Source organism: Polypterus senegalus, chromosome 2 (genome assembly GCF_016835505.1).
Source record: "Polypterus senegalus isolate Bchr_013 chromosome 2, ASM1683550v1, whole genome shotgun sequence".
NCBI classification, from domain to species: Eukaryota; Metazoa; Chordata; class Cladistia; order Polypteriformes; family Polypteridae; genus Polypterus; species Polypterus senegalus.
This window is the reverse complement of record NC_053155.1, coordinates 79,248,924-79,270,042: the sequence shown is the minus strand read 5'-3', so window position 1 is coordinate 79,270,042 and position 21,119 is coordinate 79,248,924. Positions and strand designations below refer to the sequence as shown.

General features: G+C 38.5%; 1 protein-coding gene across 1 annotated transcript in view; it reads left to right on the top strand.

Annotated features, from left to right (window-relative positions):
• mre11a (MRE11 homolog A, double strand break repair nuclease) overlaps nt 1-13,959 on the top strand; it is a 136,740-nt gene extending 122,781 nt beyond the window's left edge. The window contains exon 20 of the mRNA XM_039744061.1: nt 13,142-13,959. Within this exon, the coding sequence (XP_039599995.1) occupies nt 13,142-13,198 (57 nt within the window). The 3' untranslated portion in view covers nt 13,199-13,959. The remainder of the gene's footprint in view (nt 1-13,141) is intronic.
• The last annotated feature ends 7,160 nt before the right edge of the window (nt 13,960-21,119 follow it).

The following is a 21,119-nucleotide window of genomic DNA, read 5'->3' as shown; positions in this document are numbered from 1 at the left end:
TCTACCTTGGTCTCATCTGTCCACAAGACGTTCGCCCAGAAGGATTTTGGCTTCCTGAAGTACATTTTGGCAAACTCCAGTCTGGCTTTTTTATGTTTCTGTGTCAGCAGTGGGGCCCTCCTGGCTCTCCTGCCATAGTGTTTCATTTCATTCAGATGTTGACGAATAGTTTGAGCTGACACTGTTGCACTCTAAGTCTGCAGAACAGCTTGAATATGTTTTGAAGTTGATTGGATCTGTTTATCCACCATTCGGACTATCCTTCATGCAGTCTTTTATCAATTTTTCTCTTTCGTCCACGTCCAGGGAGATTAGCTACAGTGCCGTATGTTGTGAACGTCTTAATTATGTTGCGCACAGTGGACAAAGGAACATGAAGATCTCTGGAGATGGACTTGTAGCCTTGAGATTGTTGATATTTTTCCACAATTTTTGTTCTCAAGTCCCCAGTCAACTCTCTGCTCTTCTTTCTGTTCTCCATGCTTAGTGTGGCACACTGAGACACACAACAGAAAAGTTGAGTCAACTTTTCTCCATTTTAACTGACTTCAGGTGTGATTGCTATATTGCCAGCACCTGTTTTTTTGCCACAGGTGAGTTCAAACGAGCATCAAATGCTTGAAATAAAACGATTTACCCACAATTTTGAAAAGGTGCCAATAATTTTGTCCTGCCCATTTTTGGAGTTCTGTGTGATATGATGTCAGATTTGGCTTTTTTTCTCTTTTTTTGTGTTGTTCCAATGCACATAAAGAAAATAAACATGTATAACAAAACATTTGTAATTGCAACAATTTTCTGGGAGAAATGGTGCATTTTCTGGGAAAATTCCAGGGGTGCCGATAATTTCGGCCATGATTATCTATATATACTGTACATGTTACTGGCAATGTATGAAAAGCAGGTATTGTATAGAATACCTTGGCAAAGTATACAATGCCTGCTGTTTTTAGGCAAGGTATGAAATATCTCCATTGTTACATACTTTTCCTAGGCATTGCATAAAATGCCTAGGCATTATAAAGAATGGCAAGTACTATTTTACGCCAAGTGTGAAATGTCCAGATTGGAAAGGTCTTTAATAACAAAATGTCTAAAAATGAAAGAAGAAATACAAAATGAACTACAGGATATGCTTACTGGGAGAACAAAAGAATCAAAAGTGTCATTACTTAGCCTACTATTTGTTGCAGCAAGGAAGGCTAGAATGGCATTTTGAATTGCACTTAATTTTCTTGTTAACGCAAAGGCATTTGTTGTTTTGACACTTAGTCTTGCACATAAACCTCACAAATCCTTGGCCACTTCCTATGGACTAAGCAGTAGCCGCAGATCGAAGAGCTATTTCGTGGTCAGGAACGTCTTCAACCTTGAGTAAGCCCTTTTGACAAACACTGAATTGTGATCTTGCTGCTCGCCCCTTGTCAATGTCAGCGATAGGAACCCGCACAGTGTCCCCCAATGATGCAGGAGGGCATTTTTTGTCAGTGTCCTTTTTCATTTTTTTGGCCTGTACTTCTAGATTCCCTTTCGATTGTCTCTTACTTTCTACTGCATTCTCAATGTTGAAGCAAATAGTGCACCAAATATTAACCCCATAACCTTCCATTTCCTCACCGCCATTGTCTTTATTAGCATGTCCACAGATCGCATGAACGTTTCGGCCGCACTTTCTGCACGTATGGGCACCACTGCTTTCCTTTAAGCACACACAACACGTAGCAGAAAAGAAGGGTTCTTCACTATCCATGTCTTCCCTGCTACTTTTGTTTCCTTCATCATAGATTGAATTCTCGTCAGTATTTTGTGCAGTAACCTCAGTCTCTTCTGTCGGATGATCTGTTTCTTCCAGCTGTATTGTTTGTAAACTTTCTATTATGTTTTTCAGTTCTTCTTCTGTCTGTACACCTTATAAAACATCTTGGGGTATGGAAGACGTTGTGAGACCCACTTTAACTTTGCAGCCAAAGAGAGCTTTGTACAGTGTTCTCTGAATCCCAGAGTGAAAGGCCCTGTTTTTCATAAGTTGGACGAACCGTTTTCCCTCGCACCAGCAGTAGACAGCATATTTTCTATGTCTTGGTTAGCTCGTTTGACACTTCCCTGGCTTTGTGAGTGGCGCGGCTTCCCATGGACAATCTTCAAAGTTGGCCAGTCTTCCTTCAGGCTGTTGACCACTTTATTCGCAAATTCCCGACCATTGTTGGACTGTAAAATCGATGGTGCTCAAAGCAACGTAAATATGTCTATCAAGTTGTAAGCTGCTACTTTCGCTGTCTTTGATTTGAGAGGCCTGAGAACCACAAACTTGGTGAGATGATCTTGGTACACCATTATAAACTTGTATTCCTTATCAGGATGGGACTGAAAATCAATTAGATCCATCTGACAGCGGGAATTGAAATCAGAAAACACCATAGGCTTCACTACAATGCCTTTTTTTTACACCTTTTTGTTTCTTTTGGCATGGCTCACAAAGGTGAATGTACAGTTCAATGTCATGACAGGTAACGTTCTTATATTTGGGTGCAAGCTCTTTCAATATTCTGTCTCATCCTCCATGGCCAATGGACTATTGAGCGTCGTGAAGTACGTCAAATAATTCAGAATCTCTGACGTAAAACTGGATAGCACTGATGCCTTATTTAACAGGATAAATCAACTTGCTTTTGTTCTCTACCATTATCACATCGTAGCGTTTCAGCAGCCAATAGTCCCGTGGTTCTTTCTTAGTAGTCGTTTTAGCCTTTGTTACATCATTCACTAACTTCTCGTAAGTGGCTTCTGTTAGAAAAACAAAATTTTTAGCTGCGTTGGCTCGCATTTGGGATAGTTCTTTGTAGAACTGTTGACGCATTTCAGCATGTCGTGATTCTTCCCCGTACACTACATTCTCTTCTCCCATCTTCACACAGCACAATATGGGTCAGCTTCTGTAGTGGTACTTCACCAACCACAATATATGGAACAGTCTCTGCTGCGACACAGCAAGCACACATGCTTCCACACGGACGAACAAAGATCCAGGCGCCACTGATGAAATGTTCTGGTGAGGATAAGCTTATTCTACACTCTGCCGGTTTGCCGTTTAGGTATTGTATAGAATGCCTAGGAAATGTATGAAATGCGACGTACAGTAGTCCCTCCTCGATTGTGGGGGTTGCGTTCCAGAAACCCCCGCGATAGGTGAAAATCCTCGAAGTAGAAACCATATGTTTGTATGGTTATTTTTATATATTTTAAGTCCTTATAAACTCTCCCACACTGTTTATAAATATTCCCCGTACAGTTATACAGCATAAACCCTTTATATTCTCTTAGTTATTAGGTAAGATACGTTGAAATTATGTATGTAAACACACTGTTTGTATACTACTCACAAACATACGTATCGTATATCATTGAGGAGTTTTATTTATTACGTAATACAGTTTTAAACATATTGTAATTGATTAGGTAATATATAAAAATAAGTGAAAAATTTATAACATATAAATGCTGTACATAAAACCAAAATGTTATTTTAAAGATACTGTAGAGCGTCTCCGATTATCACATATGTTACAGCCATTAAGATAGACAGACGACCGGCAATAAATACCTACAATGCAAGAAAAACTGTGTAAAATGTGTGTACAGTTACAATAAACGTACGTACATGTACTAAGTACGTAGAAAATTAGTTATGGGTACTCACCAACAATGACACGATGACTTGTCCGATAATGATGAGTTTAATTTTACTGCACACCAAAGGAGAGCGTTACAGCTCTTCTAAAGGAGCCTCTTCAGGCGATTGTGTAGCACCGCCGTTGTTCTTCTTCCAGCAGTCTTAAAGCAGATTCTATCCGGACTACCACCTTATTACATCCACTTACAATTCGTTTTGCGCCCTGGTTAAAGGACACTGCGGCATTGTAGCTGTTCCCTTACTTCAACATATCCAAAACTTTTACCTTTTCGGCAATCGTTAGCATCTTCCATTGGCACCTGGGCACGACTCCTGAAGCAGTAGCAGGAGCAGATCGTTTTGGAGTGATAAAAAAGGGCTTGACTATGCACAAAGATAAACACAACAGTTAACTCTTTACACAGCGAAACACGTTGATGCTGAATGAGTGAGACGAGTCTTCCTGGTTAATGCAGCGGAATCGAATTTGGCGCTCCGTCGCTGAGCCAGTCAGCACACAGGAACTTAACTGCATGCTCTGATTGGATAGTTTCTCAGCCATCCGCCAATAGCGTCCCTTGTATGAAATCAACTGGGCAAGCCAACTGAGGAAGCATGAACCAGAAGTAAATTGTCTGCAGAAACCCACAAAGCAGCGAAAAATCCGCATTATATATTTAGATATGCTTACATATAAAATCTGAGATAGAGTGAAGCTGCAAAAGTCGAAGCACAATATAGCGAGGGATTACTGTATTTCATATTTTGACGTCCTATTTCGGGCGTTGTGTACATTGCCTAGGTATTCTATAGAATGCCGGTTTTTACACATTGCTGGTAACATATATATTAGAGAGCCTTTATGGATAACTTGACAGTCACCACTACCTCAGTGCCTGGGTGCAGGTGGATTCTCCAGGGCCTGGTTAAGCTCATTTCTTGGGCGATGAGCAGCTTCAAGCCAACAAAATCCAGGTCTATGGTACTGAAGAGAGGGAAAGTGGTGGACAAGTTTCGCTTCTCAGTGGATGGCGTAACAATACCATCAATTAATGAGAAACCAGTCACTAGCCTAGGTAAGGTTTTTGACTGTAGCCTCAGAGATACTAAGTCCAATACAGACAACGATCAAGAAGCTGGAAGCTTGGTTGTCGGCAGTAGATAAGTCGGGTTTACCTGGCAGATTTAAGGCATGGATATACCAGCATGGCATTTTGCCACGGATTCTTTGGCCGCTGTTGGTGTATGAAGTGTCGATGTCTACAGTAGAGACCCTGGAGAGGAAGATCAGCTGTCATCTCCGAAGATGGCTTGGCCTGCCTCGCATTCTAACGAGTGTAGCACTGTATGGCAGGAGTAATAGGCTTCAGCTTCCTTTCAGCAGTCTAGAGGAGGAGTTCAGGGTTTCTCGTATAAGAGAGGCCCTAGTCTACCAAGGCTCTGGAGATTCTAGAGTAACAGCAGCAGGTATTGAAGTGCGAACAGGAAGGAAGTGGAGAGCACAAGAGGGACTGGAGTTGGCAGAGTCTCGGCTGAGATACAAGGCACTTGTGGGTACAGTGGCAACGGGGCGAGCAGGTTTGGGAGCAATCCCATAGCCACAGTACAACAAGGCTCAGGGCAAGGTGAGACGAGAATTGGTCCTAGAGGAAGTCCGAGCAGGTGTCGAGGAGGTGAGGACCAGCAGGGCGGTGAGCATGCGGCAGCAAGGGGCATGGACAAGGTGGGAAGGAGCGCTGGAGAGGAAGATCACCTGGAATGACATCTGGAAGGCAGAGCCACAGCGTATTAAGTTCCTGGTCCAAACTGTGTACAGCGTGATCCCCAGCCCAACAAACTTGCATGTTTGGGGCAAGAGTGAAGTTCCATCGTGTCCACTCTGTCCTGGACAAGGATCTCTGGAGCATATTCTGCCCAACTGCCCTTGGAGAGGGCCGATACCGTTGGCGACACGATCAGGTTCTAAAGTGTATAGTAGAGACCATTTCACAGGCAGTGGCCAACAATAAATATGTTGGAAGCCAGAGAAGAATTGCTTTCATAAGGGCTGGTGAACAGGCGCAAGCAAAGCAAAAATCAATTAGCCTCCTTTCATCTTCAGCAGACTGGGAGCTGCGGGTTGACCTGGGCAGGCAGCTCAATTTCCCGGAATTTGTAACATCAACTTCATTGAGACCCGATATAGTTTTAACATCTGCATCGTCCAAGCAAATCCTTTTGTTGGAACTGTCAGTCCCATGGGAGGACCGCATGGAAGAGGCAAATGAACGTAAGCGGCTCAAGTACCAGGAGCTCATTGAGGACTGCCGAAGGAAAGGTTGGAAGGCTTGCTGTGAGCCTATAGAAGTAGGGTGCAGAGGCTTTGCTGCTCGATCCCTGTGTAAGATCTTTGCCAGGCTTGGAATCACAGGAGCAGCAAAGAGGAGAGCCATTAAATCCATCACAGAAGCTGCAGAAAGAGCCTCGAGGTGGATTTGGATCAAGAGGTCCGCAAAGTGGGCCAGTGCTGCTGGGACACAAGTTGGGGCGTGATCAACCCCAGCTGGGTCACCTGAGAGAGGGTGTCTGATGTTGTGAGACCCGAAACACCCGATGATCTTAGGAAACATCACTGATGATGTGTCCCAGCGCATCCAGAGATATATCTAAGTACAGAGAGAGAGAGAGAGATAAAGCATGCTGAGCATTCAGTCAAACATTACAATGGGCAAGGTACATAATTCAAACAACTTTGACAATGGTTTGATTTAATTGTTGGTATGAGCCATAGTTGCTCTTAAAACTGAAATACTGCCTTTCTGGGATTTTCACACATTATAATCACTACTGTTTGCAGAGATTTACGTGATAACCATAAAAGTATCCAGCAAGTAACACTTCTGTGGGCAAAAATACCTTGTTAATAAAGTATGGCAAAGGAGAATGACCAAGCTCATTAGAATTAACACAAAGGTTACAGATACTCAAATAGTAGCTCTTTTTAACGGTGTTGTGCAGAAAGACCACTCTTAACACACACTGTATCAAACCTAGAAGTGAAATGACTACAGTAGCTTAAGACCACATCAGGGTTCATATTTGTGAGAATGCAGTATACAAACCTAGATAAATGACGATTGAAACAGTATTCACTGGTCTGATGAATTTTGACTTCTGCTGCTACATACAGATAGTGGGGTAAGAATTTGTTATGTACTGCACATATAGATAGAAATCCTCTTTTACGTAAATGGTAAAGGCCGGTGGAAGTAATACAATGATATGATGAATGCTTTCTTCGCATGCATATTATTTTTCTAAATACCACTGTGTACTTTAGCATTGCGGCTGACCATGTCCAACCCTACAGTCTGCCCTTTTTAAACTGGGTACTATCAAGATTCATCATCAGAGACTTGTTCTGTGAACACAACAGTGACCTTAGTTTTGCATATTTAAATATAAAAGAAAAGCTACTTAAAATGTACATGTCTAATAATATAAGTAAGTGGCTAGTGCTCAACATCTGGCTTCAGATCTGTCATTGATGATGGCAACCAGTATTCTCTCTAATTCTGTATAGGCTGTGTGCATAAAAATATCTTTTGTATGGATTTTTTTAAGCCAACATTGCGCTACATTATTCAAACCTAAATTAATCTATCTTGTTTGCTTGTGACACAACATAATATAATTATACTGCACCAATGGAACTAATGAAAGATGAAATAATGAAGATTTGAAACTTTTAAACAATTAAGTTAAAACTTACAGATATATTTAAAATATTCTTATCAGTTATTTGGTCATAAAAATAATTTATTAATGTTAAACAATAAAATACAGGCAATAATGCAAGTTACATTTGGATTATTTTTTTTTTTAATTATCAATTCTTATATTACATACATGAATTTAAAAGTCTTTAAAGTTTTTTTCCTAAGATCTTTCACTTTCACCCATTCTGAGTAAACTCTTTACAGATCTAATGATCCACCATCCTGAAGTAGCTTGTAGCATAAGTATTTCCAAATGTTCCAAGTGTAAACGATTCCTTTATTTTTTTAACTGTTCATTAAATTGAGACTATGCTTGTAGTTTGCACAAGATGTCAAGAATGTTCCCACAAAATCCAGTAATTTTTCTAAATCCAGAAACTGATCATTCTGATGTGCAAATGTCACTATACCTGGAAGGCTGACTATTAATTTACTTTTGATTTTCTCAGCAAGCAAACATTAGAGGACACTGTATTGCTGAATTACAACACTTTCCTCTGCAAAAAATATTTTGTACTTTGAACACAGAGAATAGATCTGTTCAATTTCAAATCTGTAGTCACATTGTGGTACTGTATATCTGTACATTCAAAAGCAGACCATTTCTTAATTTCATTTTCTAGAAATCTTTCACACAAATGCAAATAAATGAATTTGAAGAAAGTTAATGTGAAATTAATATGCACTGAATAATTTTCTTCAGAACCTTTTTCAAGAATCCCGTTAACTTTATCACTACATTTAAATCTATCTAAAAGAAGAAGCTGAGAAAGTTAAAAAAAAAATAAATAAAGGTACAGTTTTCAGATCTTATTCAATTTACCATATAGAAGATGATAAGCATCTAATGGTTAAGCCACGTTTTTGAAAGGTTGTAGTTAATAAAGCTAAATTTGTTAAAAAAATATTCAGAATATCTATTGTTATTCAGAATTTTTAGTTATTTAGCATTTTGTAATACTTTGAAAATGGACTGTTATCTTTGTCTTCTTTATAATAACCCAATAAAGGGTCATAATTTCAAATAATTGAACTACAAAATATGTAGATAACCAGCACAAGAAACCTAAACTGAGTCACATTCAAATGCATTCACTATTTCTTGAAAGTTTCATCTTTTGATGGAAAACCTCAAAACACTGTATAGACAGTTCTTATTAAGGTTTTAACATCTTTCATCATTTTTACTTCATCCAAGTTTCTGAAATCCCCAAGTCTTCCTGATGTACAACACAGTGTTGCCTCACTAGATGTGGAATATAATTTTTCACCTGCACTGTAACACCATTAAGTCCTGCTGCAGTGCCTCCATTGGACGTAAACATTATTATTTTCATAAAGTCCAGCTTATATTTTATATGCAATTTCCTGACTGCAGTGACTATTGTAGTGGCATTGCATGCTTCCAACTGTAATATCCCACCAGGAATGTACTATATTCAGGTGAATTTGCTGGTTTGCATTTAAAGTAGTGTGTTAAGTATTTGTTAGCTGAAATTTCTGTGCTTTCACAAATAGTTAACGAGTATGAAACATTGCTGACACTATGTTGTACCATAAGATCATTTTGCACAATGCTGTTCATAATTTCAAGAAATTCATAAACATATGTTTTACTTCTTCAGCACTCTGTTATGTGTATGTACTTTGCTATGTGCTTGTTAATATCTTGAACAGAGAGCATGGACATATTAATGTTAATGGCCGTCAAAACACTATCGTTAAAAGCTATAATTTCATCTGGACTTGAATGGTACCATTCATTGTTGATTTGCCTGGTCCCTTTTCAGCATGACTTTCTTGGAACATGCTGATCATTTCTCTTCTTAAAGGAAGATTTTTACTTCTGAGTCTACTTGCACTGTTGGCATGGTGTTTCAAGAAATCAAGTTCCCACACACTACTCCACACTTTTTCCAGTTGTGAACCTTAGCCTGTTAACAATATAAGCAAACTACTCTTTTAATCTTGTCATACATACATATCTCCCGCAGTTCAACATGCATTGTTCTTCTGGATTTGAATGTGTCCTTTATAACAATTTATTCAAGCCATTCAGATTCAGCTGCAGTTCACTTGGGTTATGACCTATTGAAGGTATCATTTGTAAATTAGGACTGTTTTTTAAATTGAATTTTACCATTCATTATACCAATACAACTTTCTATAACCTGTAGAAATATAATTCCATGTGTATAACTTTCAAGAAAATGCCAGAACCAATACTTTCTTTTTCAGAGTTCAAGCACCAAAGATGATGAAACGATTATGTATTAATAAGAATGACTAGTAGCATGCAAATACAAAATCAACAAATGATTATCATTTGCGTAATTTTACAGTCTGGACTAGAGAGCGCCTAAACAGAGTAATCTGTCAAATCCAGAATCTTATTTTTTATCATTGCCATTTTCTTCATAACTTTATGCAAGCTGCATTCATTTTTTTGTTGTGCACACTTTGTTCAGTCATGTGCTCGTTTTTTTTTTTTTTAAAGCTGTGCGTGTGGGGCAAGTTTGTCGATGCAATTTGAATGCCACTTTCCAAGATCAAGAAAGCTACCATGATTTAAGTGGTAAATATACCAAGCATCACTATAGAACATTAAGCAGACAGATAGTTAAAGACCTAGTATTAATTTATTTACCCATTTCTTATGAATACCATAGTGAGAAGGCAGTGTGGTGATTCTGATTCTCACAACATGAGACAATATTATCTCCATATACTTTATCTGCAAAACTTGTCATAACTCTTACTCTCTCAGTGATTTTGCCTGTTTAAATGCACATAGTGTTAAAGATCTTTGGTACCGCCTACAATCATACAAAAAGTAATTAACAGGAAATAATTAACCAATAAGAAGGAATAGGTTTAGCCCATTGGTTTTGATTAACAAGTAACAAAATCATCATGAAAAGAGACATTTTGAAATATAATAGCACTGGCATTGAAAGAGCAATTCAGAAATGTGGCATTCAGAAAAGTTCCATTGTTAAATAAAAATGATTGTCAAAAGTAAGACCATTTTGAAATAAAACCAGCAATAACAGTACAATGTCCTGTTTAAATGCACTTATTGTTAAAGACCTTTGGTACCACCTGCAATCAGACAAAAGTAATTAACAGGAATTAATTATCCAATAGGATAGGTTCAGCACATTGGTCTCATTAACAAGTAACAAAATCATTAAGAAAAGAGGAATTTTGAAATAAATAGAACTGGCATTGAAAGCTATTCAGAAATGTGGCATTCAGATAAGTCCATTTTGAAATAAAACCAGCAATAACAGTACAAAAAAAATGATTTTTTTATCATCCGAGTCTGATGTCAATGAAAGCTACTTTAGCCACACAAGCCTATTCATATAATATATATAATATTCTAAAATGCATTTAAAAAGATACGGATTTTACTTACTCTACTAATGCATATAATTACATTATATTATCATTGTTTTTTTGTATGATTTGTTACAAAATGTTTTATAAGCAAACATTTATTTTCCTCTTTGATGAAGTAAATACTGTAAATAAAAATTTTAAAATGGCACTGTTTTTTAAACAATTAACTAATCAACCTGAATGCACTTGAATGTTACTCCATTAATAAATTGTTTGACATGTTTCAGTGTGGGATTGACCTTTACCTAATTTTTCAGCAAAGTGACTTGTTTATTGGGTAAAACAACAGTGTTGAATGTACATTGTTCCTCTCCTTAGTTCATATAAAATTACAAAAAAAATTTTTTTATTTGTTTAATGAGAATATTCCACATGTGAAATTATTTGAGAGCAACTTTATTGATGCACCTACACCCATAAACATGAAAGGAGGCAAAGTTACAGGTGATTGTTTTCCTATGAGAAACCATGTGTTGTCTCTCTTCCTCTTGTCTGCCTTTGTAAATGAAGAGCAGCAGCTGCTACAACTACTGTATTTAATTGAAAGGACCGCTTCCTACATATTTTTAAACAAGCTCAGCATTAGCTGTAGGTCTCTTACTATCTGTACCTGTTGGGAATCAAATTACCAATGTCCATACTTCTACCCTTATCCATAGAAACCCACACCAATACATTTGTTCTGCGTCCATTACCATACTCTTGGATATGTCTAGTGTGGACTGTGCTACACTAAGCTCAGATCACACTTCCTGATAGAATGAGTAAAATTTATATTTAATGTGGCTTTGATATAATATGAGTTGCATCAAGAGGCTTGGTCTTGGTCACCAGACATCTAATAGTCTGTCAGTAGCCCTAGGCATTCTAAGTCTGTGCAATGCCCATTAATTGACCAGTACTACTTGAGGAAAGATTACGTGGCTGTTATAAAGTGAGCACTTCAGTTGAAAAGCTGTAACAACTTAAGAAATATCAGTTCCTAGGATGATTGTAATACTTTTTTCAGTAGTGGCATTGGACTGTCATTTTTGTTGTCATAATCTTTTTCACCCTTGCTTCTGCTTGTTGTGCTCATTTTAATGCTGAAATCAATCTGACTGCATACAAAGTTATCAGGAACATTAAGGGTAGCTTGCTATGGATATCCATAGCTATTATAAACCACAAGTCTAGTGGTTTCCTTTAACTGCCATGCTAACTAGAAGTGACATCCTGTGTGGCATCAGGAACAAAAACATCATTAAAATTACTTTACTCAACAAATGGTTCACTATCATTCTTTTTGAGCTTGTATATACCTACTCCAATTATTGGCTGCTGAGGATACCACTTTGCATAGCAGAAGTATAAAATGTTTGTTCCACTCTCATCAGACATTCACATAAATTTGCGATGCCTCATCAATGTATCATTCCAGTCCATGCATTACAATGTGCCTGCCTGGTTATTCAGGTTAAATTAGCTGTTTTACATGTAAGTTCCATTAACATTTTTTTTGTGCAAAATGTCATTTTTGAGGTCAAAATTTATTAATTGCAGTTTACTTATAGCACCAGTTGATACTTATATTTTGTGTAGAGAGGTTATATCCAATCATCCATCTAGCCACCTCAATACAAATATCGGGCCGTTAGAAGCCAAATCCTATATTTGGATCTGCAGAGGGTAATCTTGAGGCCTACTGCCATTTCTTCTAAAAGAATTAGTAACAGCTGTTCACGGCATTTCCTATAATTACTAAAAAAAATGCAACATAAACATAACACAAGTAATTAATGGAATTTCTTTGATATTGGTAGGTTATTCAATGCTTTGGGTATCTTTAGTTTAACATTGTGTCTGTTAGATTGTATTTGTATGGGACTTTTAAAAATGATTTTATCTTTTTATCAGTGTACAGTCTGAGAAACAGTTAGTAATACGTTATTTAACATAAAGGAAGAAGATCTCGTCATTCATAACTTGGATTTTAACTTTGATAAAGATTACATCTAAATTTGATGCAGATTTCTGACATAGAGAGCTGCCATTGCTGTTTTATTTTCAGAACTAACATTTACAAAAATGACTTTTATTTCCCCTAAATTTAAATAAAATAAATTTTGCATTCAATTGTCTCGTCATCTCATCTGTTTAATGTTCAGGATTGTGCTTTTCTTTGTCTAGTAGAAAATCCACAAGGGATGCACATTTCACATGATTTAAATGTTCTTATGATTGTCATCTAGCAGTAAACCTAAAGCCATATACTAGGGCTATATTGCAATTTACTAAAGCTGATATTTATTCTATCCCTTTCCTTTAGGATGAATATGACCCCTTTAAGACTGCAAAAGGAAATTCTAGGGGGAGAAGGAAGTAAATTGTTAGAAGTGCACACTTCTTATCTCTTTGGGAGGCACCTAGGTCCAGACATGCATTCTATATTCATGAAGGAAGGCATGGCCTCGGACTTTTTTTTTTCCTTCTTTAACTAGTGGCCTAAAGGAGATAACAATTTCTTGTTTGAGTGCTGATAACTGCTCTGCTGATTTCAACGTATTAGTTCATAAAAATACCCATCTTAAGGTTCAGATGATTATTCTGACATGGAAAAATCAGTGCTGCATTTGATGTCCATTCATGTTCCAGGAGGATTTCCTGTTAAGAGCACATCTGCCAGATATTTGCGCCTCTGCCAGTCTGACCTACAGGCCACTGCAAATTCCTTATGGATATTTCAGAGGACAGCATTATACAATCATTACCAGACTGTACAGCAATAAGAAAACTACTAATTGTGCATGAAGAGCAGCATTATCAATTTTTCTGCTGTTTGTTGCGGACTTTGGGGCAGCATTTTAAAAATTACTTTTTATTAGCCTGTCTGTGCCATAAGGTTTTCTTTCCGTGTTTTGCTTTTCTAGGAGTTATACACAATTACTTTGCCCTGTGTAGGGGAAGAATATATTGCCATTTATACATTGGGTTTGGACACTTTGTGCATTTCATGGTCATTCAAGCTTTTCACACCAGCTGTCACTTGTAATAAATAAAAAGTGTTCAAGAGAAGTGTGCCCCAATTCTCCACAAACTGTTGGAGTGAATTTAATATAAATATGTGCTTCACTGTACTCTTCAGTATCTACTTTTACAGGTCACCTTTGTGATTTATATATTTCAAATTTATTTTGAATTCTGTCATACAGGACAAAGCCATGCGCTTAAAAAGTATGTGCAAGCCCATCATTTTGCCAGTGCCCACTACCCTAATTCTGCATGTTTGACAGTAAGTATTGACAATCTGATTAGTTCTTCTTACAGTGGGCATTTGACTTCCTGATGTTTTGACCATGTTAATAAGCTGTGTGTACCAAGTTTCTGCTTCTCCCTTTCTCAAGACCTGGTCACAAAAGTCCTTATTGCGATGTTATCCTATAGAGTTTGTGACCATTATTTATTCCCGGAACGTGGCAGCAGTTTGGTGTTTGATTTACCTCTCTCTCTACACCCCTTCCTGACCTATAGTCACAAGTTTTGAGCAGTGACCGTAAAAATTAAACTGAAACTGAAACTGAAAGTGGCACAAGTGAAGTTCCTGTACAGAGTTGCTGCACTCAAGTTTCTGTGATAGTGTGAGGAGCTCATTAATTCCAAAGGTACTTTGAACAGTCAAGAGGAACCAGTTGAGATGATTTGGGCATGTAGTTAGAATTTACCCTTGGACACCTCTCATGGAAGGTATGCAAGAAACAGCCTGCTTGGTGAAGATCTTGGACACTCTATATGTCTCAGCTGGAATGAGACTTCCTGAGGAGGTGTTGGAAGAGGTTACTATGGGTACAGTGCACTCCACCATTTTGCTACTGCAGTTTTCATTAAGATAAAGAGTCAAGATGATAATGAATAGTGAAACAAATATGAATGTGCTATCATAAAAGGAAGCTTGTGAGTAAAAGTTGTTAAGTACAAAACATTTAATGGAGTTAAGCTAATCTTGTATTCTGCTTTCGGCAATTTTTCTAACAGGGGTGGGCGAAATATTGTTGGAAGGAATACACCAAAATAATCTTATGAAAATGCATTACAATGGGATTTTAAAGCTTTCCTTCGTTAAAAATGATAATTTACATATTTTGTATCCATCAGTCTACGTTTTTTTTTGCAAATTCATATACTTGAAAAAATGTGAGACAGAATTCTCAGCCGGTATTTTAAAATGAAAAACTAAATTCTCCTACTTACATAAGTTCCAATGCTCTGGTAGCTGATTGTTAAGCTTAATGACTTTTCTCTGACTACCTCTGAAGTCATTGCTACATTGTCTGGATCAAAATTGCATTCTGTTCAGAATTCAGTAGGTCACACAGTGAATTGGAAGTATGAAAATGAAGACTAAAAAACATTCTGATGTTTTAAGAGAAAAATGCAAGTCATAGATTAGGAAAAGAATACAAAACAACACCAGGGAGTTTAAATATCCCTCTGCACACTTGAGTAAGTGATCAAGTAATGGAAGTTGAATCAAACCATTTAGATATGGCCTGTAAAACAAGCTTCAACACAACTCTGCCCTGAAATATTAAATTGAGATACTACAGAGCTATGTTTTTTGAAAAGATTTTATGGTCAGATTAAATCATGGCTGAGATTTTTTTGACCAGTTATGTGTGGGGCATTAATTGAACACTGTCCAACTCCTAAGCTGTGTAGTGTGATAGTAAGAGTTCCATGTTGTGCAAATGCTTCTCATCAAAAGAAACTGGGTAATGTGTTAGAGTTGAATGACAAATTGATATGGAAAAATGCCTGAAAATATTGAAAGGGAGCTTATGTCTCTTTGCTACAATGCCATCTTGGGAGGAGGTTCACTTTAAGGAGGATGGTAAACTGAAACATTGGGCCATAGGAATACCAGGGTAGCTCCATGGGTACGTGTCCTGCAGTGGCTAAGTCAAATTCCCCAGCTCAGCTCCTTGAGAAATAATTTGAAAATGACAACCCATAAGTGCTGGTTAGTTTAGCTCTGAGACACCAAAAGGACATACAGTGGTTACTTTGGAATCTACACTGTGTGCACAATTATTAGGCAAGTGAGTATTTTGACCATATCATCATTTTTAATGCGTATATTCCAACTCCAAGCTGTATTAACTTGAATGCTTATTGGATTTAAGCATGTCAGGTGATGTGTATTTGTGTAATGAGGGAGGGTGTGGCCTAAGTAGATCAACACCCTATATCAAGGTGTGCAGAATTATTAGGCAGCTAGTTTTCCTCAGGCAAAATGGGCCAAAAAAGAGATTTAACTGACTCTGAAAAGTCAAAAATTGTAAAAAGTCTTTCAGAGGGATGCAGCACTTTTGGAATTGCTAAGATATTGGTGTGTGATCACAGAACCATCAAACATTTTGTTGCAAATAGTCAACAGGGTCGCAAGAAACGTGTTGAGAACAAAAGACGCAAATTAGCTGCCAAAGATTTGAGAAGAATCAAACGTGAAGCTACCAGGAACCCATTATCCTCCAGTACTTTCATATTCCAGAGCTGCAACCTACCTGGAGTGCCCAGAAGTACAAGGTGTTCAGTGCTCAAAGACATGGCCAAGGTAAGGAGGGCTGAAACCCAACCACCACTGAACAAAAAACATAAGTTGAAACGTCAAAACTGGGCCAAGAAATATCTGAAGACAGATTTTTTCAAAGGTTTTATGGACCAATGAGATGAGAGTGACTCTTGATGGACCAGATGGATGGACCTGTGGATCAGTAATGGGCACAGAGCTCCACTCCAACGTGGAGGTGGGGTACTGGTATGAGCTGGTATTTTTAAAGATGAGCTAGTTGGACCTTTTTGCATTGAAGATGAACTCAAAATCAACTCCCAAACCTACTGCCAGTTTTTCAGAGACACTTTCTTCAAACAGTGATACAGGAAAAAGACCATGATTTTTATGCAGGCCAATGCTCCATCACTTGCATCGAAGTTCTCCACTGCGTGGCCAGCCAGTAAAGGCCTTAAAGATGAAGGAATAATGACATGGCCCCCTTCCTCATCTGACCTAAACCCTATCGAGAACTTGTGGGCACTTCTTAAACGCTAGATTTACGGGGGAGAAAAACAATACACCTCCCTGAAGAGTGTCTGGGAGGCTGTAGTCACTGCTCCACACAAAGCTGATCGTCAACAAATCAAGAAACTGACAGACTCCATGAATGGAAAGGCTTATGACTGTTATTGGAAAGAAGGGTGGCTATATTGGTCATTGATTGATTGATTGATTTATTTTTTTTGAAATGTCAGAGATGTTTATTTGTAAATTTTGAGGTGTTTGTTTATTATTCTCACTATAACAGATGAAAATAAACAAGTGAGATGGGAAAATTTTCATTTTTCCTTTAGTTGCATAATAAATCTGCACACTAATAGTTGCCTAATAATTGTGCGCACATATGTATTCCCCTGATGATGTTCACACTCACATTTCCGTTGTGAAACATTCTGGTTTCAGGTTTATTAACATTTTGGATTGACTGATAGCACTGTGTTTGTTCCATATTAAAATTAATCCTCAAAAATACAACTTGCCTAATAATTCTGCACTCCCTGTATGGCTGAACCAAATAATGGTGTCTATAAATACTAATAAAGATACCAGCTGATAAAAATCTCAAGTTATTTAACGTTTTTATCTCTGCCTATTTATGTAGTTTGGATCAGCTTGTGCAAGGATCAAGTGTAATTCAGTAACACCTGAAAACTTTTAAAGGGGTCTGAATGTTTTTGTAAGACACCGCCATTTTTGGAAGTGCACTATTTCAAAACCTGGTATGAATTGTCAATTACCAAATCCTAGAACAGTGGCCACCAGCTGGTGGACTCCAGTCCAAATCTGAGCAGTGAGAGGCCATCTTCCTCTTCTTTTGGCCTCAACCTGTTAAGAGTTGCCACAGCAGATCATCTTTTTCCATATTTTATGGCCTCTGCAATTACTCCTGACACCCTTCTCCACCCATTCCACCCTGCCTACACTCTCTTTTTCACCTCTCTTCCAAAATCCCCATTCCTCTGTATTGTTGATCCCAAGTTTTTAAACTCATCCACCTCCTCCAACTCTACTCCTTGCATTCTTACCATTCCAATGACCTCCCTTTCATGTATACACATGCATTGTGTTTTGTTCCTACTGACCTTCATTCCTTTCCTCTCCAGAGCATCTCCACCTCTCCAGGGTCTCCTCAGCCTGCTCCCAACTATCACTTCAGATCACAATGTCATCAGCAAATATCATAGTCCATCGGGACTCCAGTCTAATGTCATCTGTCAACCTGTCAATCACCATTGCAAATAAGAAAGGGCTCAGAGCTGATCCCTGATGTAATCCCACCTCCACCTTGAATGTGTCCGTCACTACTACCATAGTCCTCGACACAGTCACACTTCCCTTGTACATATCCTGTACAACTCTTACGTACTCTGACTTCCTCATACAATACCACAGCTCCTCTTGAAGCACCCTGCCATATGCTTTCACCAGGTCCACAAAGACGCAATGCAATTCCTTCTGGCCTTCTCTATACTTCTCCATCAACATCCTTAGAAAACATATCTTTGGTGCTTTTTCTTGGCTTGAAGCCATACTGCTGCTCACTAATCATCACCTTACTTCTTAACCTAGCCTCCACTACTCTTTCCCATAACGTTTTGCTGGGGCTCATCAATTGTATCCTCCTATAGTTACTACAGTTCTGCAAATCCCCCTTATTCTTAACTATCGGCACTAGTACTCTTCTTCTCCACTCCTCAGACAACCTCTGGCTTTCCAAAATTCCATTAAACAATCTAGTTAAAAACTCCACTGCCATCTCTCCTAAACACCTCAATGCTTCCATAGGTATGTCCTCTTTTCCATTCTTCATCCTTTTCATAGCTGTCCTTACTTCCTCCTTGCTAATCCATTGCACTTCCTGATTCACTATCTCCACATCATCCAACCTTCTGTCTCTCTCGTTCTCTTCATTCATCAGCCTTTCAAAGTACCCTTTCCATCTGCTGAACACATTCTCCTCGCTTGCGAGTACATTTCCATCTTTATCCTTTATCACCCTAACCTGCTGCACATCTTTCCCAGGTTGGTCCCTCTGTCTAGCCAATCGGTACAGGTCCTTTTCTCCCTGCTTAGAGTCCAACCTGCCATACAACTCATCATATGCCTTTTCTTTAGCCTTCGCCACCTTTCTTTTCACCTTGCACCTTATCTCCTGGCACTTGTCTACTTTCTGACTATCCCACTTCTTCACCATCCTCTTCCTCTGCATACTCTCCTGTACTTACCTATTCCATCACCAGGTTTCCTTTTCCTCCTTCCTCTGTCCAGATGTCATGCCAAGCACCCCTCTTGCTGTCACCTTCTTCTGTAGTTGCCCAACTGTCTGGTAACTCTTCACTGCCATCCAGTGCCTGTCTCACCTCCTTCCTAAACTCAGCCTGTCTCACCTCCTTCCTAAACTCAACCTTGTAGTCTTCCTTTTTCAACTTCCACCATTTGATCCTTGACTCTGCCTTCATTCTCTTCCACTTCTTGATCTCCAACGTCATCCTACAGACCACCATTCTATGCTGCTTAAGTACATCCTTGTGGGCATTGTACTTTGAATATTTGTTTATTAGTTAGCCTCTATAAATTAAAGGGAAGAGCTGTCAGAAATACCTTTTTTTTAATTCAAACTTTCAGTCTGCTAGTATGCAATTGATAAGGAAGAATTCCCAGACAGAAAACAGACTTCAAAACCAAAGGTCTGGGTCTACAGAATCAGTGAAGGACACTGTGGTACATTTCCAAACTTGCCTGTTCAACATTCCTCATCCTCTGGAAGAGGCACATCTCAAAAGCTTTCATGCACTTTGGAATTTGCTGGTAGGACTATCGGTTGTTTCTTTTGGTGGAAGTTCTTCTGTATGGGTATCGCTTACCATTGTTAATCCACAAATTTTCATTTACATCTGGACTGTGCAGTTATGGCTAAAAATATTTTAGATGGTGCACAGTTTCTTCCACAAAATGTATGGCATGGCAAAATGATTAATGTTAACGTATGTAACATATGTATTCAGCCAATGCTACACAATGACAAAACACTGAAGAATGTATTTCCAGAACCTCCCTTCCTGGCATACAGACAACCACCAAACCTGCAGCAACTAATTGTCTGATGCTCCCTAAGTGAACCAACAGAAAATGGCACATCTTCCTGCCTACAGAATAGATGTAAAACGTGTGCTCACATTTATAATACAGACCATGTAATTTTACCACACTGCCGACTGGAATAATGCATGAAGGGATCATTTTCCTGCAGATCATGAAATATGATCTACCTAATTCTCTGTATGAAATATCCTGACACTGCACTCTATGAGGGAGAAACTGAAAAAACACTCTGCCAAAGAATGAATTTCCACAGGTTCCACATCAAGCATGGCAACACAGATGTTCCTGTAGCAGCTCACTTCAACAGCTATGGACACTGTGAGAGGGACTTTAAAGTCACAGTGTATATGGGCAACTTCAGAACACAAGAGAGAAAAGAATGGGAAGTCAAACTGCTAAAATATAACACATTACAACATGGTTTGAATAGAGACACAAGTTTTATGGCCAGATATGAGGATTGTTTGCATCTCTCAGACGGACACAGACAACCTGTGTACAGACCCATATTGTATTGAAAAACTCATCAGAAACTTTGTTGGACAGTTATCTTATCCAAAGATCTTGACCATACTTTGCTCTCCTCTCTTCCTAAGTGAATCTTAGCCTGGAGCGGTCTATTAATTTTTTACATTTTAGATGTCTCACTTAAAGGTTTTCCAACAGGAAATTCCAGTTTCTGTATTACATCTTGCCTGAAGAAGGGGCCTGAGTCGCCTCGAAGGCTTGCATATTGTAATCTTTTTAGTTAGCCAATAAAAGGCGTCATTTTACTTGACTTCTCACTACATTTCTTTAAATTAGAAAAAACACAGAAAACCTTGGTGGGGGGATCAAAATCTAATCTTAAGTCACACAGAACCCCAAAAGGGGCATTGACAAAATTATTGGTGCTTTTTTGAAGTTGTAAGAAATAATTGGATTTTAAACATCCATCCATTTTCCAACCCACTGAATCCAAACACAGGGTCATGGGGGACTGCTGGAGCCCATCCCAACCAACACAGGGTGCTAGGCAGGAACAAATCCCAGGCAGGGCACCAACCCACCACAGGACACACACACACCAAGCACATACTAGGGACAATTTAGA